Raw genomic sequence first — 16,496 nt, 5'->3', positions numbered from 1 at the left:
TGAGTGTCCTTTATGCAATCCCGCACTCGTAGGGAAGATTACCAATTAATGCATTGCGGTGGAAAAGATAACGAAAGCAGGTAGAATGGCGAGGTTCGCGTGGGCTGCGTAAAATTTCCGCGGTCTCTGAAGCACTAAATAGCGAGAAGGCTAAGATACGGTAGCAGAGGTGGAACTCGATGGTTCAATCCTAGCCTTTCATCATGCAGAAAAGAGATGTATGCGTCGAACGTTTCATGGATTGTCCAGGTTTTGACGGCTCTATGAGCACTATCAGAAAAACTGATGCGAAACTGGAATAAATTTTCTAGTAGTATTACGTGCCAAAAAGACTCATTTACTGTCAGAGCTTGGCTCAGAAGCGGCCGCTAAAAAGGTTGGTTAGACCTTCGGTGATATGCTCCAAAAAAGGGGTCTCAGATGAAGAGGAAGGTATGGGAGTCACGAAATTTCTGGTTGTGCAAAAAGACGCTGGTACACAACTCATGCTCCTAGCGATGTCAGCATGTTTGCGGCCCACAGCGATAGCCTGTGGTTTAAGCATCCGCCTCGCATGTGCGAGGTGCGGCGTTCGATCCCCAGTTCTCCACCAGGCACCCACCAGTGACACAGTTGGTATAAGTCTTCCCCTGACGTGATGTTCAACTTCTTTGGGGTAAAATGTTTGGGAAACGGTTCTTTGAGCTCACCTTGAGTAGACCAGAAAACCTTGTGCCATGGCGCTCTTTGGCAATGGATGCATCATGTTAGTGGCTTTGCCGAGAGCTTTGAAGTTGTCTGCTTCGAGACCCAGTGACGAAGTTGGCCCTATGGCCCAAGCTTTGATGCAACTGTCAGCGGTTGGTCCATTTACGGGTCCATAGTCGGTATTCAATTTCGCTCATGGCCAACCCAAAAATAAAAAAAATGAACTGCTAGCTGCGTACGTCCATAGGCGTCATATTCCATGCAGCTATGAACTAAGACAGCAAAGAAATTAATGGGCATACTACTCAGCAAGGCAGAAATATAATTTACCTAATGGAGATGTTGCTAGGGGCGCCGTGTGCTTTCTTTTTGGTGAGACGAGAAGCCTGGTCGTTTGTCATGGTGTACGTATGCAGCGGTCGTATTTTACTGGTAACAAGATCGCTCGACAAGCAGAATCGTAAGCTACTCGTTTTTTTTTAATATGCACATAAAAGCCTCAGTTCACACACTGTTTTCAGTTCTTCACGGTGAATTTGTTCATAGAGTCAACACCGCACAGTTTTGTTGAAACCTGGCTGCAAACCACTGCTCGCGGACCAGTGGTTGTTCTGTCATTAGTCTTGAGAAGTTTGTGGCCCTGCTGCCGCAGGTCCTCACGTGATGTGTATGGGAAACTCGACACAGGCGAGCACATCTCCTTCTTTCCCGCTCACTTGGAAGACTGCGAGAATTTCCATCTGCAGATATAAAAGAAGAAAACTACAATTTGCCAAGCCTGGAGTTTTGCATTTTTATGACCGCGTAAATATGAAAGTATGTATAGATTGCTTAAGTTTAAAGATAAAACTGCAAGAAATTGTTCATTTGAAGTTCATTTAATAAAACGCGTTCTGAATTGAGGTTTGCCTCAATAACTAAAACATGATATACAAGTTTTCACGGTGAAAGGAGACATTAATAGTCACCAACCGACTTGCAGCGCAACCGTTCTTGCCGACACTGAAGTCTGGGCAGCGTGTTAAGCTCGTTCATCTCCCTTCCCCCACACATCAGTTTACACATAAACTTCGCATCAACCCATATCGATTTGTTTTTGTCAACAGTGTAAGATCCTACAGCTGTCAGTTCACACAGGTAAAAGTACTCAAGTCTTGTAGCCGGCGATGAAAAATCCCAGAGGGTACTTCGGACTACTTACGTGCTTTGAAGGCGAAATCATCAATTTTTAATTTACATTCTTGCTTCCTTTTTAGCAACGCATCTATTCATTAACATAAAGTAGTAAGGCAGCGCACACACTAGGTTTACCTTTATTCACCAAGAAGCAAACAAGTTTTGTGGTCTGTGCATGGGTTGTGTGCTTGCCTCGCAGTTTGAAGGCTTGGTTCAATACCCGCATCTTCGGAAGTCATTTTTTTCTTCGCTGAAGACGTCATTGAGGGTTTTCTGGACCACTTTTTTTGGACGCCGACTATGACACCGGGTTTCGTTGCTATTGGGCCGTATAAAGCTTTCGCCGTAATGAAGAGTTCTATTCAGATCCCGGATCTGAGACTTGCAGTCACAGTGCTTAGGCTGGACACTGGCACCGTCAGACTTTATGGGGGCGAAGCTGCCGTTCATTACTGGAGAACAAGACAGATATCTGCGGCCAAAACTCAGGGGCAGGCCACCTTGGCTTACCTTAGGGTAGATCCGGTAGACCTTGACTGCGCGTGTGACAGTGTAGTTCCGGCCGGCTTGTAGGGGGCAGTCAAGGCCCGAGCTAATGCAGCCGTTCTTCTGGTTGAACGGCAGAGGTAGCAGTACTCCGCCTGCCTTGCCCATAATGGCCACACTCACTCGGGACTGGTTGTTGACTGCGTTTGCAAAAGTAACTGATTATTGTACAAACGTATTGTACAAACAAACTTACCACTGTGAAAGTCCATCTCAATCTTTGCCGACCGGCCCTTCTTGAATGTGCATGGCAGTTTATCGCAGGGGTCTACGCGTACTTGCAGCACTTCGCCACCTGCAGCGGAATTGGCCGAAGGAAGAGGGGGGGGGGGGGGGGGGGATAAATTTTGAATCATCTAAGCCATGGCATTATTTAAACTGCAATTCTTTTCTTAACCTCATTTCGCTCTTCATCTTCTCATCTACTTTCTCATCTTCTCTCTTTTCCCTTGACTTAGTTCTTAATTTTATTTGCCTTGGCTTGGCGCCGTTTCGCTTGAGAACCAAGGCAAGGCAAGCCAAGCCAAGGAAGAGCAAAAATTTCATCTACAACGAAATTCAGTTACAGTACGGCTCAGGGTGGGCTCCCATTAACAGTGCTCGCCGTTAGAGGGTCGTTTTAGATTGTGACGCAAGCGACCGCCATCTCCACTGTGTTGCGATAACACATTTAAACAACGCAGATATCGCAGTTAGAAGGGTTTCTTCACATCACAAAGTGAACAAGGGAGAGGGAAGCCTCAAGGTGCTGGCCAACGCTTCGAGTCGTCTTGTCAAAACTTTCGCAAGCACCCTGATGCTTTCCCTTTCCTTGTTACTTTGTGTTGACATTGAAACGACGGCAGGTGTACGCAGAATAACTCGACATTATGGTGCCGAAATGATGATAAAGAAAGCGAGAGTTCTGAACCTGCGACTGATTAGGTCCCTCTTTTGGCGATTCACGGACCAATGCAAAAGTGGTCGTGAAACATTGACAGCCCCCTTAAGGATGAATCAACGTATGGATTGCAATTAACTCCAGCAGCAATTCAAAGTGATGGTTTCACAACAGTTCACCCTATAAATCTGTGACATAATGACTCCTATTATGGGTAAAAACAAAACAGAGGTTGAAATATATTCGTGAGTAACATTTCTGGCGAAGTTCAAGTAATGCTTAGCTCGGAATTCAAGTTCACAACGCCACATAGCTCCCGACGCACTCCCACCAGCAAATGCTAACCTGCTGCACACTTCCTAATGCTGCACAATTCGCTTACCATGCACGCCACTGCTTGCGCTTTACACGAGCACGGCATGCAAGATTACAGCTATGCCGCATCCCATTTGGTGCATGCTTAAAAATGCTTTGAGCCTGACCGAAAAATGCCTCAAAATGCTGCCGACCGGTGCCTACCGCAAGAGTTGAAATCCACGACGCTGAAGCCGGCCCTTGCCAGCAATGCCGTGAGCAGGACGGCCAACGCTACCACCAGCGCAGGGGCCGACACCGAACTCCAACCGGCCATCACTGCGGCGTTCGAGAGACGCGGCTTCCTTCCAAGTCCTGTCTTAAAAGCGTGCTTCTGGTGTTACGCGCGGCCAGCGCGCGCGCGCTTTTTAATACGGCGGCGACCGTCATCCGACCCGTCGCAGCGGAGTCACCGCAGGCTGCGCGTGAGTAATGCCGCGACTTTTTGCTCGCTGTCGTCAGCGGCGATGTTTCTTTGTCGCGGAGCCCGTGGACCCTAGGGTGACAGAACACAGCGACAAATAACGTATCTTATGACAGTCCGGTGAATCGCTTGCTCGACGTTGCCTTTCGTATGCCGTGCTTCTTATATACACCGCAGTGTTTCTATGGCGTCCGGTTCCTGATTCCAAGGTCACTGGACCGAATCTCGACCGTGGCGGTAGAATTTCGATGGAGGCGAAATACGAATAAGCCCGTGCTTTGCGTACTGTCAGTGCATGTAATTGAAGAATCCCTCGTGGTCAAAATTCATCCGGAGTCCTTCACTAAAGCGTCCCTTGTATAGCCCTCATGCAGCTGCTGTACGTCGAACTTCATGTGAGACGTTAAGTCACGCTAAGCCTCTTCGTTTGGGCTGGTCAGGTCCTTTCCTGTTTCTTTCGAAGTTGCGTGCAAGTATACGCTTCAGCCCGATAAAAATTACCTTAGTGATTTATCTGTTTCAGAGGCTTTATCTTTATTTCGAGGAAATAAGATAGTTGAGGGCTTGTCCGGGATTTCAACCTGGGATTTCTCGCACCTTGAGCGACGACATAATCCTCTAACGACGAGCTTTTTGTTTTCCAAGATGACATTTATTACACGTGTTTATGAACAGGAACCACCTATATAGACACTTATTTACAAAGTAACCAGCTCGTGACTGCGCTGCAGAAGCTTAACAGAAAACACGACTAAAGACAACTAAACACAAACACGCAACTGAACGCAACTAACGCAAATAATGGTGGCAAGGGAAGAGAAAACAACAACGGAAGCCATTTCGGCGCAAAGTTACTTTCATCGTAGGTGTCCTTCCGTTGGAGTATTATCTAGACATAGTTTCAATAAATGTTCTTCGAATCTGGACAAAATTCGTTTTTGGGGAAACGACCCTCAGCATCCCAGTCCAACATGCGGGTATTCCACAGGCAGTGAAAAATCATACCGTATGGTTCGCAGTCATGTTGAGTGGCCGTAAGATATCGCACACTGTGGGAACTCAAAAGAAAATCTTTCCTAAGTTGCCTTTGCTGAACGTCCCAAAACAAAATAGCACCTTCGCAGCCAATAAACCAATGTTCGATAGCTTCCGGTGCATCAAACAGAGGGCAATATACAGAAGAGACAAAAATATTTAATTCTGTGGAGCTACGTGCTAACAGGTAGAGCTCCGGTGTGTAGTTAAAGAAAAAAACCTTTTAGTGCGGGGCGAAATCGGCATTTTATGCACTCGAGTTAACACATCATGCCCCTTAAGACCAAAATAGAGGAGAGAGAGACCGATACAGAGGAGGCGGAAACAGCATTGCTATCGGTTGTTTGTATATAAATTTTTTGCGTAAAACATAGTATAAGTACTCAACAGAAAAACAAACTGTCAGAAAATACATCCAAGCATAACCTTCCTGCATAAATCCAACTAAATAGGGACGTTCAATACAACTTGGACATGCCACTATGATGGGAAGCATGTTTATAGAGTTAGCTTACAAGAATGCTCTAATGTTGGGTTGGGAGCTGTCACGAAAAATAAAAAAAAAGCGAGCAACTAAGTTCCTCACACAGGGGTGCACCAAACCCAGCCCACTAGCGGAACCAGGCTTGAAAAAGTTATGCCGCCGTACCGGCCCGAAAGCGGAGGACCAAACGGTCGTCGCAAATGTTGGGTGAAAGCTTTGGCTGCATTAAATTACCTACAGTACATAACATTTTTTTGTTGCCAGAAACATGCTACAGGCCTGGGCACGAGCAAGGACTGAAAGGCGACGTGTAACAAAAGTCTGAGCATTACGCTGGAGTACCGGGTTTCTCTCCCTCCAGTACTGTGCGCGACCAACGAGACGAACAGTTGCTATACGAACACTAGCCAGGCACTTAGGCTAAAATGGACCTACGCGCTCAATAGGGGTGACCTCAATTTCCCGGCGAGCCTTCCGAGGGCTCGAAATAGCTGGCGGCGCCTAGCGCTCAGCCGAAGCGCGAAAAACTCGTTCGCACGACGCGCGAAATTTTAACAGGGTCGAGGAGATGTCAGCTCGGGGTAATCCCTGCTGCGGTAGTCGCATTTCGCTCGAGCCTGAATGCAAAAACGCAGGTGTGCTGGGCGACGCCAGTTCACGGTAGATAAACCCAGGCGGTCAAAGATCAATCTGAAGCCCCCTCCTCGCTCATAGCCGAAGTGAAGTTTCGGGACGTTACATCTCACATACCATACCATACCATACCATACCATACCATACCATACCATACCATACCATACCATACCATACCATACCATACCATACCATATCATGCCATACCATACCACACCACACCACACCATACCATACCATACCATACCATACCATACCATACCATACCATACCATACCATAACATACCATACCATACCATACCGTACCATACCATACCATACCATACCATGCCATGCCATGCCACGCCATGCCACGCCATGCCAGCCATACCCTACCCAACCCTACCTTATCTTACCTTACCATACCATACCCTACAATACCCTATTCCACCCGTCCCTTCCCTACCATACCATACCATACCATACCGTACCATACCATACCATACCATACCATACCATACCATACCATACCATACCATACCATACCATACCATGGCAGCATTGGCGGCGTTTATGCTTGCAGTCATGTTCAGATGGTTATGCACGGGAACGCATTGCCGCATTCTGCAGAGATGCACGAACAGAGTGAACTTTTAGTGACTTTGGTTTGCCCAGGTCCGGGGCACTATTATTGAAGACGGCTCTCCAGGCTTGGCCGATCAGCTGGTGCTCAAGGGGCAGCTGTAATGAAACTGAAAATTGGTTTCCCCGATGGCAGTCCGAAGCCTGCGACGATCTTCTGCCTTGCCGGATCCGTGGAGCGTAGTGAGGTCTCCCAGACCTCCCATGTTTGGAGTGGCATCAGCCCGCCGGGCGGAGGAGAAGCCGGACAGGCCAGGGAGATATGGGTAAGGTTTGCCTTCTGTGCTTCGCACAGAGGGCAGGAAGGTGGGATAGATCGGTAGTGAGAGAGCAGAGAGGAGGTAGGTATGGTCCGCGTTTGCAGACGGCGCCTTAGGTGTTGCTCCTTGTTAGTGAGGGGAGTCGGGGTGTCGGCGGGGTGTCGGGAGTCGGCGCGAGTATTCGCAATGAGTTCAGCAAAGGTACACGCACGCTCCTTTGAGAAACCCCCCATTCGGTTCGCCTGTGCCCGGTTTCTAGACCCTCGGCTTATAGAATCGGCGGCTCCATTGCCGAGGTTTGCTCAGGCACCCAAATGAGCCTAGTGCTGCAGAAGGAGGGCGGGTTCTGAGTCACTATTTGGTAGGTGGCAGGGTAGACTCTGCCCCTAGCATAATTTAGGAGTGCTGCTTTTGAATCCCTGAGTAGGTGGCACTGGAGCTGCCGAGCGCAAGCGCTATAGCTATTTCTTCTGCTTCCTCTGGGTTAGTTCCGTTGGTCAATTTTTTTTTATAATTGGAGGGGTATGCGGGGTGAATGCAACCGCTGTGTCTCCGTGTTGGTCGCATGCAGCATCTGCCCATACGGCGTTCCGCTCATCGCCGGGTCGTTGATGAAGTTCCTGGCTACCTGTCGCGCGCGGTTTCGGTCGGAGTGCATGTTATGTGGGAGTGGTCGAATGCGTAGCCTTTGACGAATTTCTTTGGGTAGAGCTTTTAGGGAGTTAAGAGTAGCGGGGATGCGAATTTGGAGTTTAGAGACTATATTCCTGCCCGTAGGGGTGCTGACTAGGCGCAGGTATTGGGCTTGTAAATGCGCTTCGGTTAATTGCGTTCTGCACACCTAACTCTACCAGGCGTTCGTTGTTGGTGGTTATGGGCAGGCAGAGCGCTTCTACCTTAGTAGCTGGTCTGATTAAAGTTTATTGTTTGGGTTTCCGTTACACTGAGTTTGAGGTACGGGGTAAAATACAGTACTCTACTGATAGTGTAGGCTTGTACCACTCGTAGAGTATCCGCTTCCCTCAGTGCGTGAGCTTTACCTCTGACTCTGCGTATTAGCTGCATAGTGCCTGCTAGGCTGCTCTTTAACCGTTTGACGGTTTCAGTGTTTTTCCCATCTTCTTGGAAGTAATGGTCTAGGATTCGAATGGTCCGCACCTGCTGGACTCTCTACCCTGTACGCAGGCTCTATGGGAGTGTGGTACGTTCTACCCTGTGGCGGGATCAAGAGAAGTTCAGATTTTTCTGGTGAGCAGGTGAGGCCTACCCTGGTGACCTCTTTATGTATTGCCGTTGCGGCTGTTTGCAGTGTCTTCGATTTGGGCGTACGATCCATATTAGTCCACAGGTTAATATCATCCGCGTGCAAGGTATGATCAAGATGGGGAATGTGCTGCAGCTTCCGCGCAAGCGGAATAAGTTCTGCGGTAAGAAGGAAAGGTGACAGCATGGGGCCTTGCGTTGTGCCTATGTTCGCTAGTGTGTAGCGGCGTGTACAAAGGTTGTCTAAGCACATGCTCGCAATTCGGTTTCGCAGGAAAGCCCTTATGTAATTGTGTGTTCGCTGGTCAACCACTAGGTCTATCATGGCTTTTAGGATGGCCTTCTTGCGGTCAATTGCCAGTGCTGCGTTGGTGTGTGTAGGTAGGAGGGGGTCCAGAATAGCTGTTGTAAGTTGAAGCATGGCATCCTCCGTGGATAGGCCAGGTCGGAAACCAACCACTGTGGGTGGATACTGACCGCTATCTTTCGTGTGGGCGTGCAGTCTAGCCAGTATGACTGGCTCAAATAATTTGCCTAGGCTTGAGGTAAGGGATGGATGGACGGAAACAACTTTATTACACACAGAAAAAAAAATTCACGGGGGCACTTTGTTGACCTAAAGTGCGGTGAGGCGAAAGCCTTAAGCGCAGTGTTGCTGCTTGAGTCACTGATACGTTAAGATGTTAGGCTTCGCCTGTAAGAGTGAAACGCGACAGCGTCTTGCAACGCTGCCAGGGAGTCCATAGAACGCCATCGCCCGTTCGGGTCTACGCCTTGCTCGTCGGTAAATTGGTTTTTGAGGAAAGGAAATGTATCTGTCACGCATATCTCGGTGAACACCTGAACCAGAGCCGTATATTCTATACGGCTCTGACCTGAACCACGCCGTAACGGGAAGGGAGGAAGATGGGAGTGAACGAAGACACCGTATTCACTAGACGCGCCTTTGTTCATTCCAAACCATCGAGCTCAACGTTACTAGATTGATCGAGCTGGCATGGCGGAACAATAAAGAAAAAAAAAGCTGGCATGGCGGAGTGGTTAGCATGCTTATCTCGCACTCCGGAGACCGGGGTTGGATTCCGGAACTCGACCAATTTCCTATTCGGTTTTATTTATTTATCTGGCCTGACTAGAAGGGCTAACTAGTTAGACTAATTGGGTAATTAAGCAATTAACTAAACTCAGTCCCACTTACTTGCAGCATCACTATACGATCCCTTTAATTGGTTGCATGGTTACTAGCCACAGTACAATTGGCCCCGTTTGAAATTCGCGCACTGTGACGTCACGACCGTTTCGACCATTTGAAAACCGTGACATTTCTGTCGATAACTGCTGCTTACAGCGATGAGGCATTAAAGGCTTCCGTCTTAAAATCTTCCAGGCTGGTCCCCTACTGGCCCAGGAGTCCACTCCTCTGGCAGTGTGCTGCTCTGCCAATGTTTGTTGAAGATATAGGTAAGTTCTTGTAGGGAGTGGTAATCTAGGTTCCTGAGGGCGGCATTTTTTGTCCGACCTTCGTCTGGCGTTGTGTCCCGAAGTCTATGAAGTGCTGCTCGGACTTCTTTTATTGCTATGTCCCTGTCCAGCTCAATATTTGGGGGCCCCGCAAAATCCGGTAGAGGAGTGAGAGTGCCTGGCGAGGTATGTAGGCTCTTAAGGGTCTGTAGGAGTGCCTGTGTGTCGTATTTATGTTAGTGTGTTAGTCGAGCGACGAGATTCCTTGTATGATGCTTACTTTGATAGGATCGACCAGATGTTTTAAATGCTGCCATGCTCGGGCGGTACTCAGATTTCCTCTGAGGCTCTCGCATATCTGCTGCCAATTTTGTCTACAAAGATGCTGGCTGTATTCTTGAATATGGTTTGCAAGCTGAGATATCTTGCTTTGGAGCTTTTTGTTGCGTTTCTGCGGGGCATATCGTTTAATGAGACTTTCATGTGCTTCTATAATATGGGTCAATTTCGCAGCCATAACTGGGACTTTATCCTGGATATATTATTACGAAAGCAATACTACTTGCACTTTCAGCTCGTCGCGTAGCGAGGCCGGTAGCTACCAAGCGCGGCCTAACTCCTGCTCCTGCCACGCGCGGCGCGCTTGGCGGTCTGACGTCCCAGCTGCAAGAGCGGGGCTCCAACTCGCGCCGTCGCGTAGCGAGGCCGCAGCTACCAAGCGTGGCCTAACTCCTGCTCCTGCCACGCGCGGCGCACTTAGCGGTCTGACGTCACAGCTGCAAGAGCGGGGCTCCAACTTGCGCCGTCGCGTAGCGAGGCCGCAGCTACCAAGCGCGGCCTAACTCCCGCTCCTGCCGCGCCCGGCGCGCTTAGCGGTCGGTTCGGGTGTCCACCGAGATGACAGAGAATTACTGCGCCATTTTCTTTCCTCAAAAAGCGGTGCGTTCAAAGGGCAAGGCATGGCGCAGTAATTCTCTGTTATCTCGGTGGAAACCCGAACCACAGGAAGGGAGGAACGCCACCACCCGTTCGGCGCGATGCCTTGCCCTTTGAACGCAACGCTTTTTAAGGAAAGGAAATTCTCTGTCATCTCGGTGGACCCTCGAACCGCACCGTACAGGAAGGGAGGAAGTGGGATTGAAAGTAGAGGGAAGCTTCTAGGCAATGATCCGTTAGCGTCATCCGCTTGTTTTGGCGACCGAGGCACGCATAAATCTCCCAGCACGTGGGGGCCCTCGTGTGGTGAGTATAATGCCATGGAAAACAAATGGGCAAAACTTTGATAAACATAAGCTTTACTAAGAGCACTACCAAGACACACCACCAGCCAAACCAGGCGCAGCCAGGGCTATTGCTTTCGCAACTTACCGGGCTTAACCAAGCTAAGCCTCTGCCAAATTTTATTCCTTGGTGAGCCCGCCTGGTATTCGAGGACCTGTGCTGTCCGCGTTTGCGCGTCCCTCAGCCCTGCTTGTTCTTTTGTTTCCCGCTTTTTTTATAAAGTTATCCCAGTTGATTAGTTCGTGCTCTATTCTCTTTCGAACTTAAGTAGAACAGAAAACTGGGCGAGTTGGTGAAGGTTCAACATTATGTACAGCGCGAAAAGCTAAGACAGGGGAAGAAACACGCAAACAAACAAGCGTCTCTTTCGAGATGCTTGTGGACCACAGAGTCGAACTTCGATAACATAGTGATCACTGCCTAGGGTATGTTTGCTCTATTTCATTCCAGATTCTGGATGCGTCTGCCCATCGCAAGATGGGGACTTCTGTCCATCATTCCTGTTGTACCTTGTCTTGCGGGGTAATCGAAATCGTTGTATACCGTGCGCTGCGACTGGAGTTTGTGTCATGAAAACTTGCTCTCCGCCAGGCGTTGTCTGGTATCCCCAATCAATATGTGCGCAATTAAAGTCTGCGGCCACTATGATTAGTGTCTTATTGACCAGTGCGATGATTATAGCTATAGGTTAGCGCAGCGTGATGCTGGCATACTCGGGAGATTATTGACATTGGAGATAAGTATGGAGTCCTGTTGAATATCAGCTGGGATGACTTGAAGGACTGCGTTTTGGACATGTGTGGTAATATAAGTTGCGTATGCCGTATGATTATCCTAATAAAGGTGGACGCGACTTGAGCGCTATCATTTGGGGAGTGATAAGCAGCACATCCAGGGAACGATATGCTAGTTTTTCGGTCCTGTAAAAGGATTATATCCGATAGGTGCTTCTAGTTTAATACGAGTTGCATTAGCGCTTCTCGCTTACGGCGTATGATGTGACAGTTCCAGTGCCAGTTTTAAAATAGGATGAACAGTCTTAGAATTAGATGACTCCTTTGGCATGTTTCTGCCCAGCAGTTTTTGAAGTGAGGGGAGGATGGGTGACTTCGGGTGAGGGCACCATCTGCATTTGAGGGGTAGCCTCCGCCATCATTGTGCCCAGTTGTGACCGGAGCTGGGTACCGAAGGTATCGAGTTGTATAAAATTTTGAACTGTTTGTCAAGGAGGCAGTCCATTCGAGCCTCCAGTGTTTGGAATCGAGCCTCGAGTGCTTGGAGGCGATTTTCAAGAAATTTTTGAAATTCATCTCACATCTGCTGTTGGAAATCTATTAGTTTTTCAAGAAATTTTGCCTTAAGTTTTGCTTAAAGAGCAGGAGAGTTGAAATTTGGGTTAGTTGGTACATACTTATGAAAAACCCAGCCAGAAAGACGGGGACAAATGAAAGGAGAGGCACACACAACGACTGATACACACAACGACTTTTGAAGTGAAAAGCTTCACTACAAGGGTCGGAGCCGAGCTTCGCGTGAGCCGGTGCACAGATTTGCCAGTTCTGCGCATGCGCGAAACCGAGTGACGTCACACGCGGCGCAGGTGGCCGCAGCCACCGCCGCCGACTCTGCCGATTGACCTTTCGCCGCAGCCGCGTGCTACTGCGCATGTGCGCCGCCGCTACCGCTGCGCGCGCTACTCCTCCTCGCCACCGTTTGACCTTTCGATGCAGCTGCGCGCTACTTACTTTCGTTCGGCCGCGAAGTCTAGATGCGGCGCGCTGAAGAGCCGACTTGGTGCCCCATCTCTCGCTCTGGCATGACGTCAGTAGTCGCATGACCGACCACCGACCGTGAAGGGTAGGCTGCGGTACCGCGAAGAGGCGACACCTGGCGTAGTATTGCTTTCGCATTAAAAGCTTTAGAACAGCACATGGGCGTCTTTCGCGTTTCGCGTCCATCGAAATGCGGCCGTAGTACACGCACATAGAAAAGCGCGCAGCACACTAGAACCTCCATCGGGTAGTGGTAAGAAGCTATTAAAACCGGGAAACAAAACCAGCAAATGTCATCGCAGACAGCAAGCCGGTAGCCGCAGGCTCATTGGTTAGAGTACTTGGCTTCTGAGCCGGAGTACCCAGGTTCTAACCCGGCTGCCGCGGCCGCGTTTAAATGGAGGCGAAACGCAAAGGCGCCCGTGTGCTGTGCGATGTCAGCACACCTTAAATATCTCCATGTGGTCGGAATTATTGAAGCGAAGGCTTCACTACGCTAGGTAAAGCCAAGGTCACCGCGCTTACGGATTTCACCTTCGTTTGACATTCAGATAAAGCAAAGGAAAGTGCATAACTAGCCTGCTGGGAGAGTGGACCCCTGAATCGCGCTTTAAGATACGAAACCGACGGCGCGGCAGCTTAGGAAAGGCGCATAACTAGGGTTAGGATACAAACGCGGGTCAATGACAGTCGAAATCACGATGAATGGGCTTGGCCAGGGCATATAATGCGAAGGGAAGACAACCGCTGGTCCTTAAGGGTAACAGAGTGGATTCCAAGGGAAGACAAGTGTAGCAGGGGGCGGCAGAAAGAAGTTGGGATGGCGGATGCGTTCCAGCGTTGTCCTGTGTACTCCTCCTGCTTGTGAACGCGTCCTTTCCGCTGTTTTCCCACTTACCATGCACCAACTGGCCCCACAAGCTACGCTTCTTCAATACGAGATTAAGGAGTTTGCGGGGATACGGGGGCCGCAGCTGGCAAAAGACAGGGTTAATTGGGGAATCCTTTGCCCTGCAGTGGGCGTAGCCACACTGATGATGATGATGTTCATTGTGTTCATTGGCGTTGGTGTTGACAATGTTTTAGACTCGGATGATTTTAAGAAAGAAGGATAACTGGCTCCCTAGGTCAGTGGATGCCTGAATCGTGCTTAGACGTACGTGGTGCTCAGAGAGACATGTGGCCTGCATGCGTTCGCTCTTCAAGACACGCGGCACTGCGGGAATACGCCGCAGCGTTCATTATTGGGTGAGCAAACTCTCGCTATCAACCATTAACTGTCACGTGCCAGGGTGGCAAGGTGGGCCTAGGTGGTGTTGGGTGGGCGCGCTGCCTAGCCAGTGTCCAGAACGCACTCAAAGTTACAGACGCAAAGCCGCGTAAGTTGTCCGATACGCCATAGCTTTCACTCTCTAACCATGTTCAGCAGCAGTTAAACTGCACCTAATTTTCCCGCTCTCCACTACTGCACCTCTCCCTTTCTTCTCTCACTACCTCGTTTATACTTTCTTTTACGGTTAGTTTCAGGGGTCCACCGAGATGTGAGGCAGACAGTCCTCACTTCCTCCTTTCCTGAAAAGCCAGTCTTCAGGCGTCATCGCATGAGCGTCCGCACGACGCGCGATTGGTCCGCAACGTCCGCGAATAACGGCAGCTTGCTGTGACGTAGGGTGGCAAAGAAGACGCTGTATCGAGGCGGCGGCAGAAGCTTCAACCTAGCGACAGACAGTGGGTGATCATGGCTCAGCTCCGCAGCCAAGGCCGCTTTACCAAGGCGAAGGAGGCTCAGCTAATATCACACTACGAAGATCTGCCGGTTCTCTGGCACAGCAGCCACCCCAACTATGGCAACCAGGAGAAGCGCGAGACCGCCCTGCAGGCCATAGCTCAACTTATGAACAACGAGTTCAACGGTGAGTAGTGAACGCTTCTTTGTGCGTTTAGTTTGACGCATGTCTAGATGTAATTGCTTCTGGTGTATGGTCGCTTGCTTGCGGTAGAAGCGGTGAGCGCGAGGTGTCGGATTTTACAAATGTGCTGATATCAGGCGCCCACGAACCATCCTGGTAGGTCTGGAAGCGGTCGCCCTGCGCTCGTAGCCCCTTCTCAAGCATTATCGCGCCAGTGGCAGGCCGGGTCTCAATCCCGGCCAACGCTGACACGTTTCGATGGAGGCGGAATGCGAAACGCTCACACTTGAACCGCCGCGTTGCTCGGTGATTTGGGTGCTCGCCTACTGAGCCGGAGCTATCTGTGTCAATTGGTTTGGCTGCTTTAGGAATAAAAGGGACCAGAGCCGTTTTCCGTTTTCCAGCCGATTGGAAGGGGGGTGTCCCCGCGCCAAGTCGTACTGCTGTAGTCGAGGAGGGACTGGCATGCAAAGTATACGGCAGGTTCGTCAAAAGCTTGACGGTGACCTTATCCCGTCCTGGCGCAGTTCGTTTCATTTTGGCGAGAGCCGCCCGCAGATCATGGAGCTGGAAAGGTTGATCCAGCTCCGTGTTCTCTCTGCCTGCATAAGAAAAAAAAATTCAGGGGGCACTTTGGCTCTCTAAAGTGCTGCAAGGCGAAAGCGTTTCCTGGCGCACTGTTTGTTTTTATTTTTTATTTTTCATATTTTTTATTTTTCGTATTTTTTATTTTTTGCTCCTTTTCTAATCTTTACTGTTTTTTATTTTTATTTTCATAACTTATTTTATTTTGTTTTTATTTGTTCATTTTCTTATTTTTATTTTTCCTTTCCATCACTTTATTCCTTTTATTTTATTTATGAAACCCATGAATTCCCTAGATGCGCCTTTATTCATGCTCGAACCTTGTCTCTTCGGACTTCATAGCCTTTGGAAAACGCGCATGCACGACCGCAACGTTGAACCTGTTGTTTCGCCCAGACTTCACTTAGCCGAATGTTGCTGCAGGTAACGGACATTTACGAAAAATTGGACTTTATACCGGATTGGTTTCCTCTCCTGATGCGCTGTATATCCCTACCGTCCTTTTAGTTATAATATGTTACTATTATGTTTCTGCCACGTAGCGCCTACCTAGGTGCTCTGTAAATAATTGTTTTTGTGTGTGTGTGTGTGTGTGTGTGTGTGTGTGTGTGTGTGTGTGTGTGTGTGTGTGTGTGTGTGTATGTATACACACACACATATGTATATATGTGCTTTCTATACAAAACCATGTAAATAAATACCATGAAAGAAAAAGAGAGCCTCCGTGGCGGAGTGGTAGAGTCTCCGCTTCAAATGCCAAAGACCCTAGTTCGATTCCCACCCTCGGCGCCGATTCTTTTTAAGCAGTGACGCCGAAAGGCGGACAAATCTGCCGACGCGTCTGTCGACACGGCTGCCGACGCGTCTGCTAACGACAGTAAGGCATTAAAGGCTTTCGCCTTAAAATTCAGCGGGCACTTGACTCTCTAAAGTGCTGCAAGGTGAAAGCTTTTCCTGGCACATTGTTTGTTTTAAGCATGAAATGCTTTTAGCTCCCGTTGTACTAGTAATTAGTAGTAATGGGACTAGTAATTATTTCGCATTAGAACCCAACGCGCCACGCGAGTCGCGTTAAAATCTCTGCCTCTCCCGTAACCGAGAGTAGAGTAAGCATGAAATGTTT

At 49.1% G+C, this 16,496-nt stretch overlaps 2 protein-coding genes across 41 annotated transcripts in view; one reads left to right on the top strand and one right to left on the bottom strand.

Moving 5' to 3' along the window:
- Nucleotides 1-1,211: 1,211 nt before the first annotated feature.
- On the bottom strand, nt 1,212-3,957 carry LOC149342441 (NPC intracellular cholesterol transporter 2 homolog a-like). Its single transcript, XM_089542162.1, has 4 exons — nt 3,809-3,957; nt 2,606-2,704; nt 2,374-2,549; nt 1,212-1,427 (listed from the first exon to the last, which is right to left on the bottom strand). Exons 1-4 carry the CDS (start codon nt 3,918-3,920, stop codon nt 1,344-1,346), a joined length of 471 nt encoding a protein of 156 aa, XP_089398288.1. The 5' UTR covers nt 3,921-3,957; the 3' UTR covers nt 1,212-1,343.
- A 10,251-nt stretch (nt 3,958-14,208) lies between these two features.
- LOC149342439 (uncharacterized) overlaps nt 14,209-16,496 on the top strand; it is a 138,837-nt gene continuing 136,549 nt past the window's right edge. For 10 of the 40 annotated variants that reach the window (XM_089544781.1, XM_089544761.1, XM_089544768.1 and 7 more), the window contains exons 1-2: nt 14,210-14,257; nt 14,400-14,791. In XM_089544781.1, the coding sequence (XP_089400907.1) occupies nt 14,617-14,791 (175 nt within the window). In that variant the 5' untranslated portion in view covers nt 14,210-14,257; nt 14,400-14,616. Of the gene's footprint in view, nt 14,258-14,399; nt 14,792-16,496 lie in introns of those variants that run through there. The other 30 variants (XR_016283036.1, XM_089544785.1, XM_089544780.1 and 27 more) reach the window with 7 other exon arrangements.

This window comes from Amblyomma mixtum, chromosome 5, assembly GCF_055824585.1.
Source record: "Amblyomma mixtum isolate Tamu chromosome 5, ASM5582458v1, whole genome shotgun sequence".
Lineage (NCBI taxonomy): Eukaryota > Metazoa > Arthropoda > Arachnida > Ixodida > Ixodidae > Amblyomma > Amblyomma mixtum.
The sequence above is the reverse complement of the archived record's forward strand: the minus strand, read 5'-3'. Positions and strand labels throughout refer to the sequence as shown.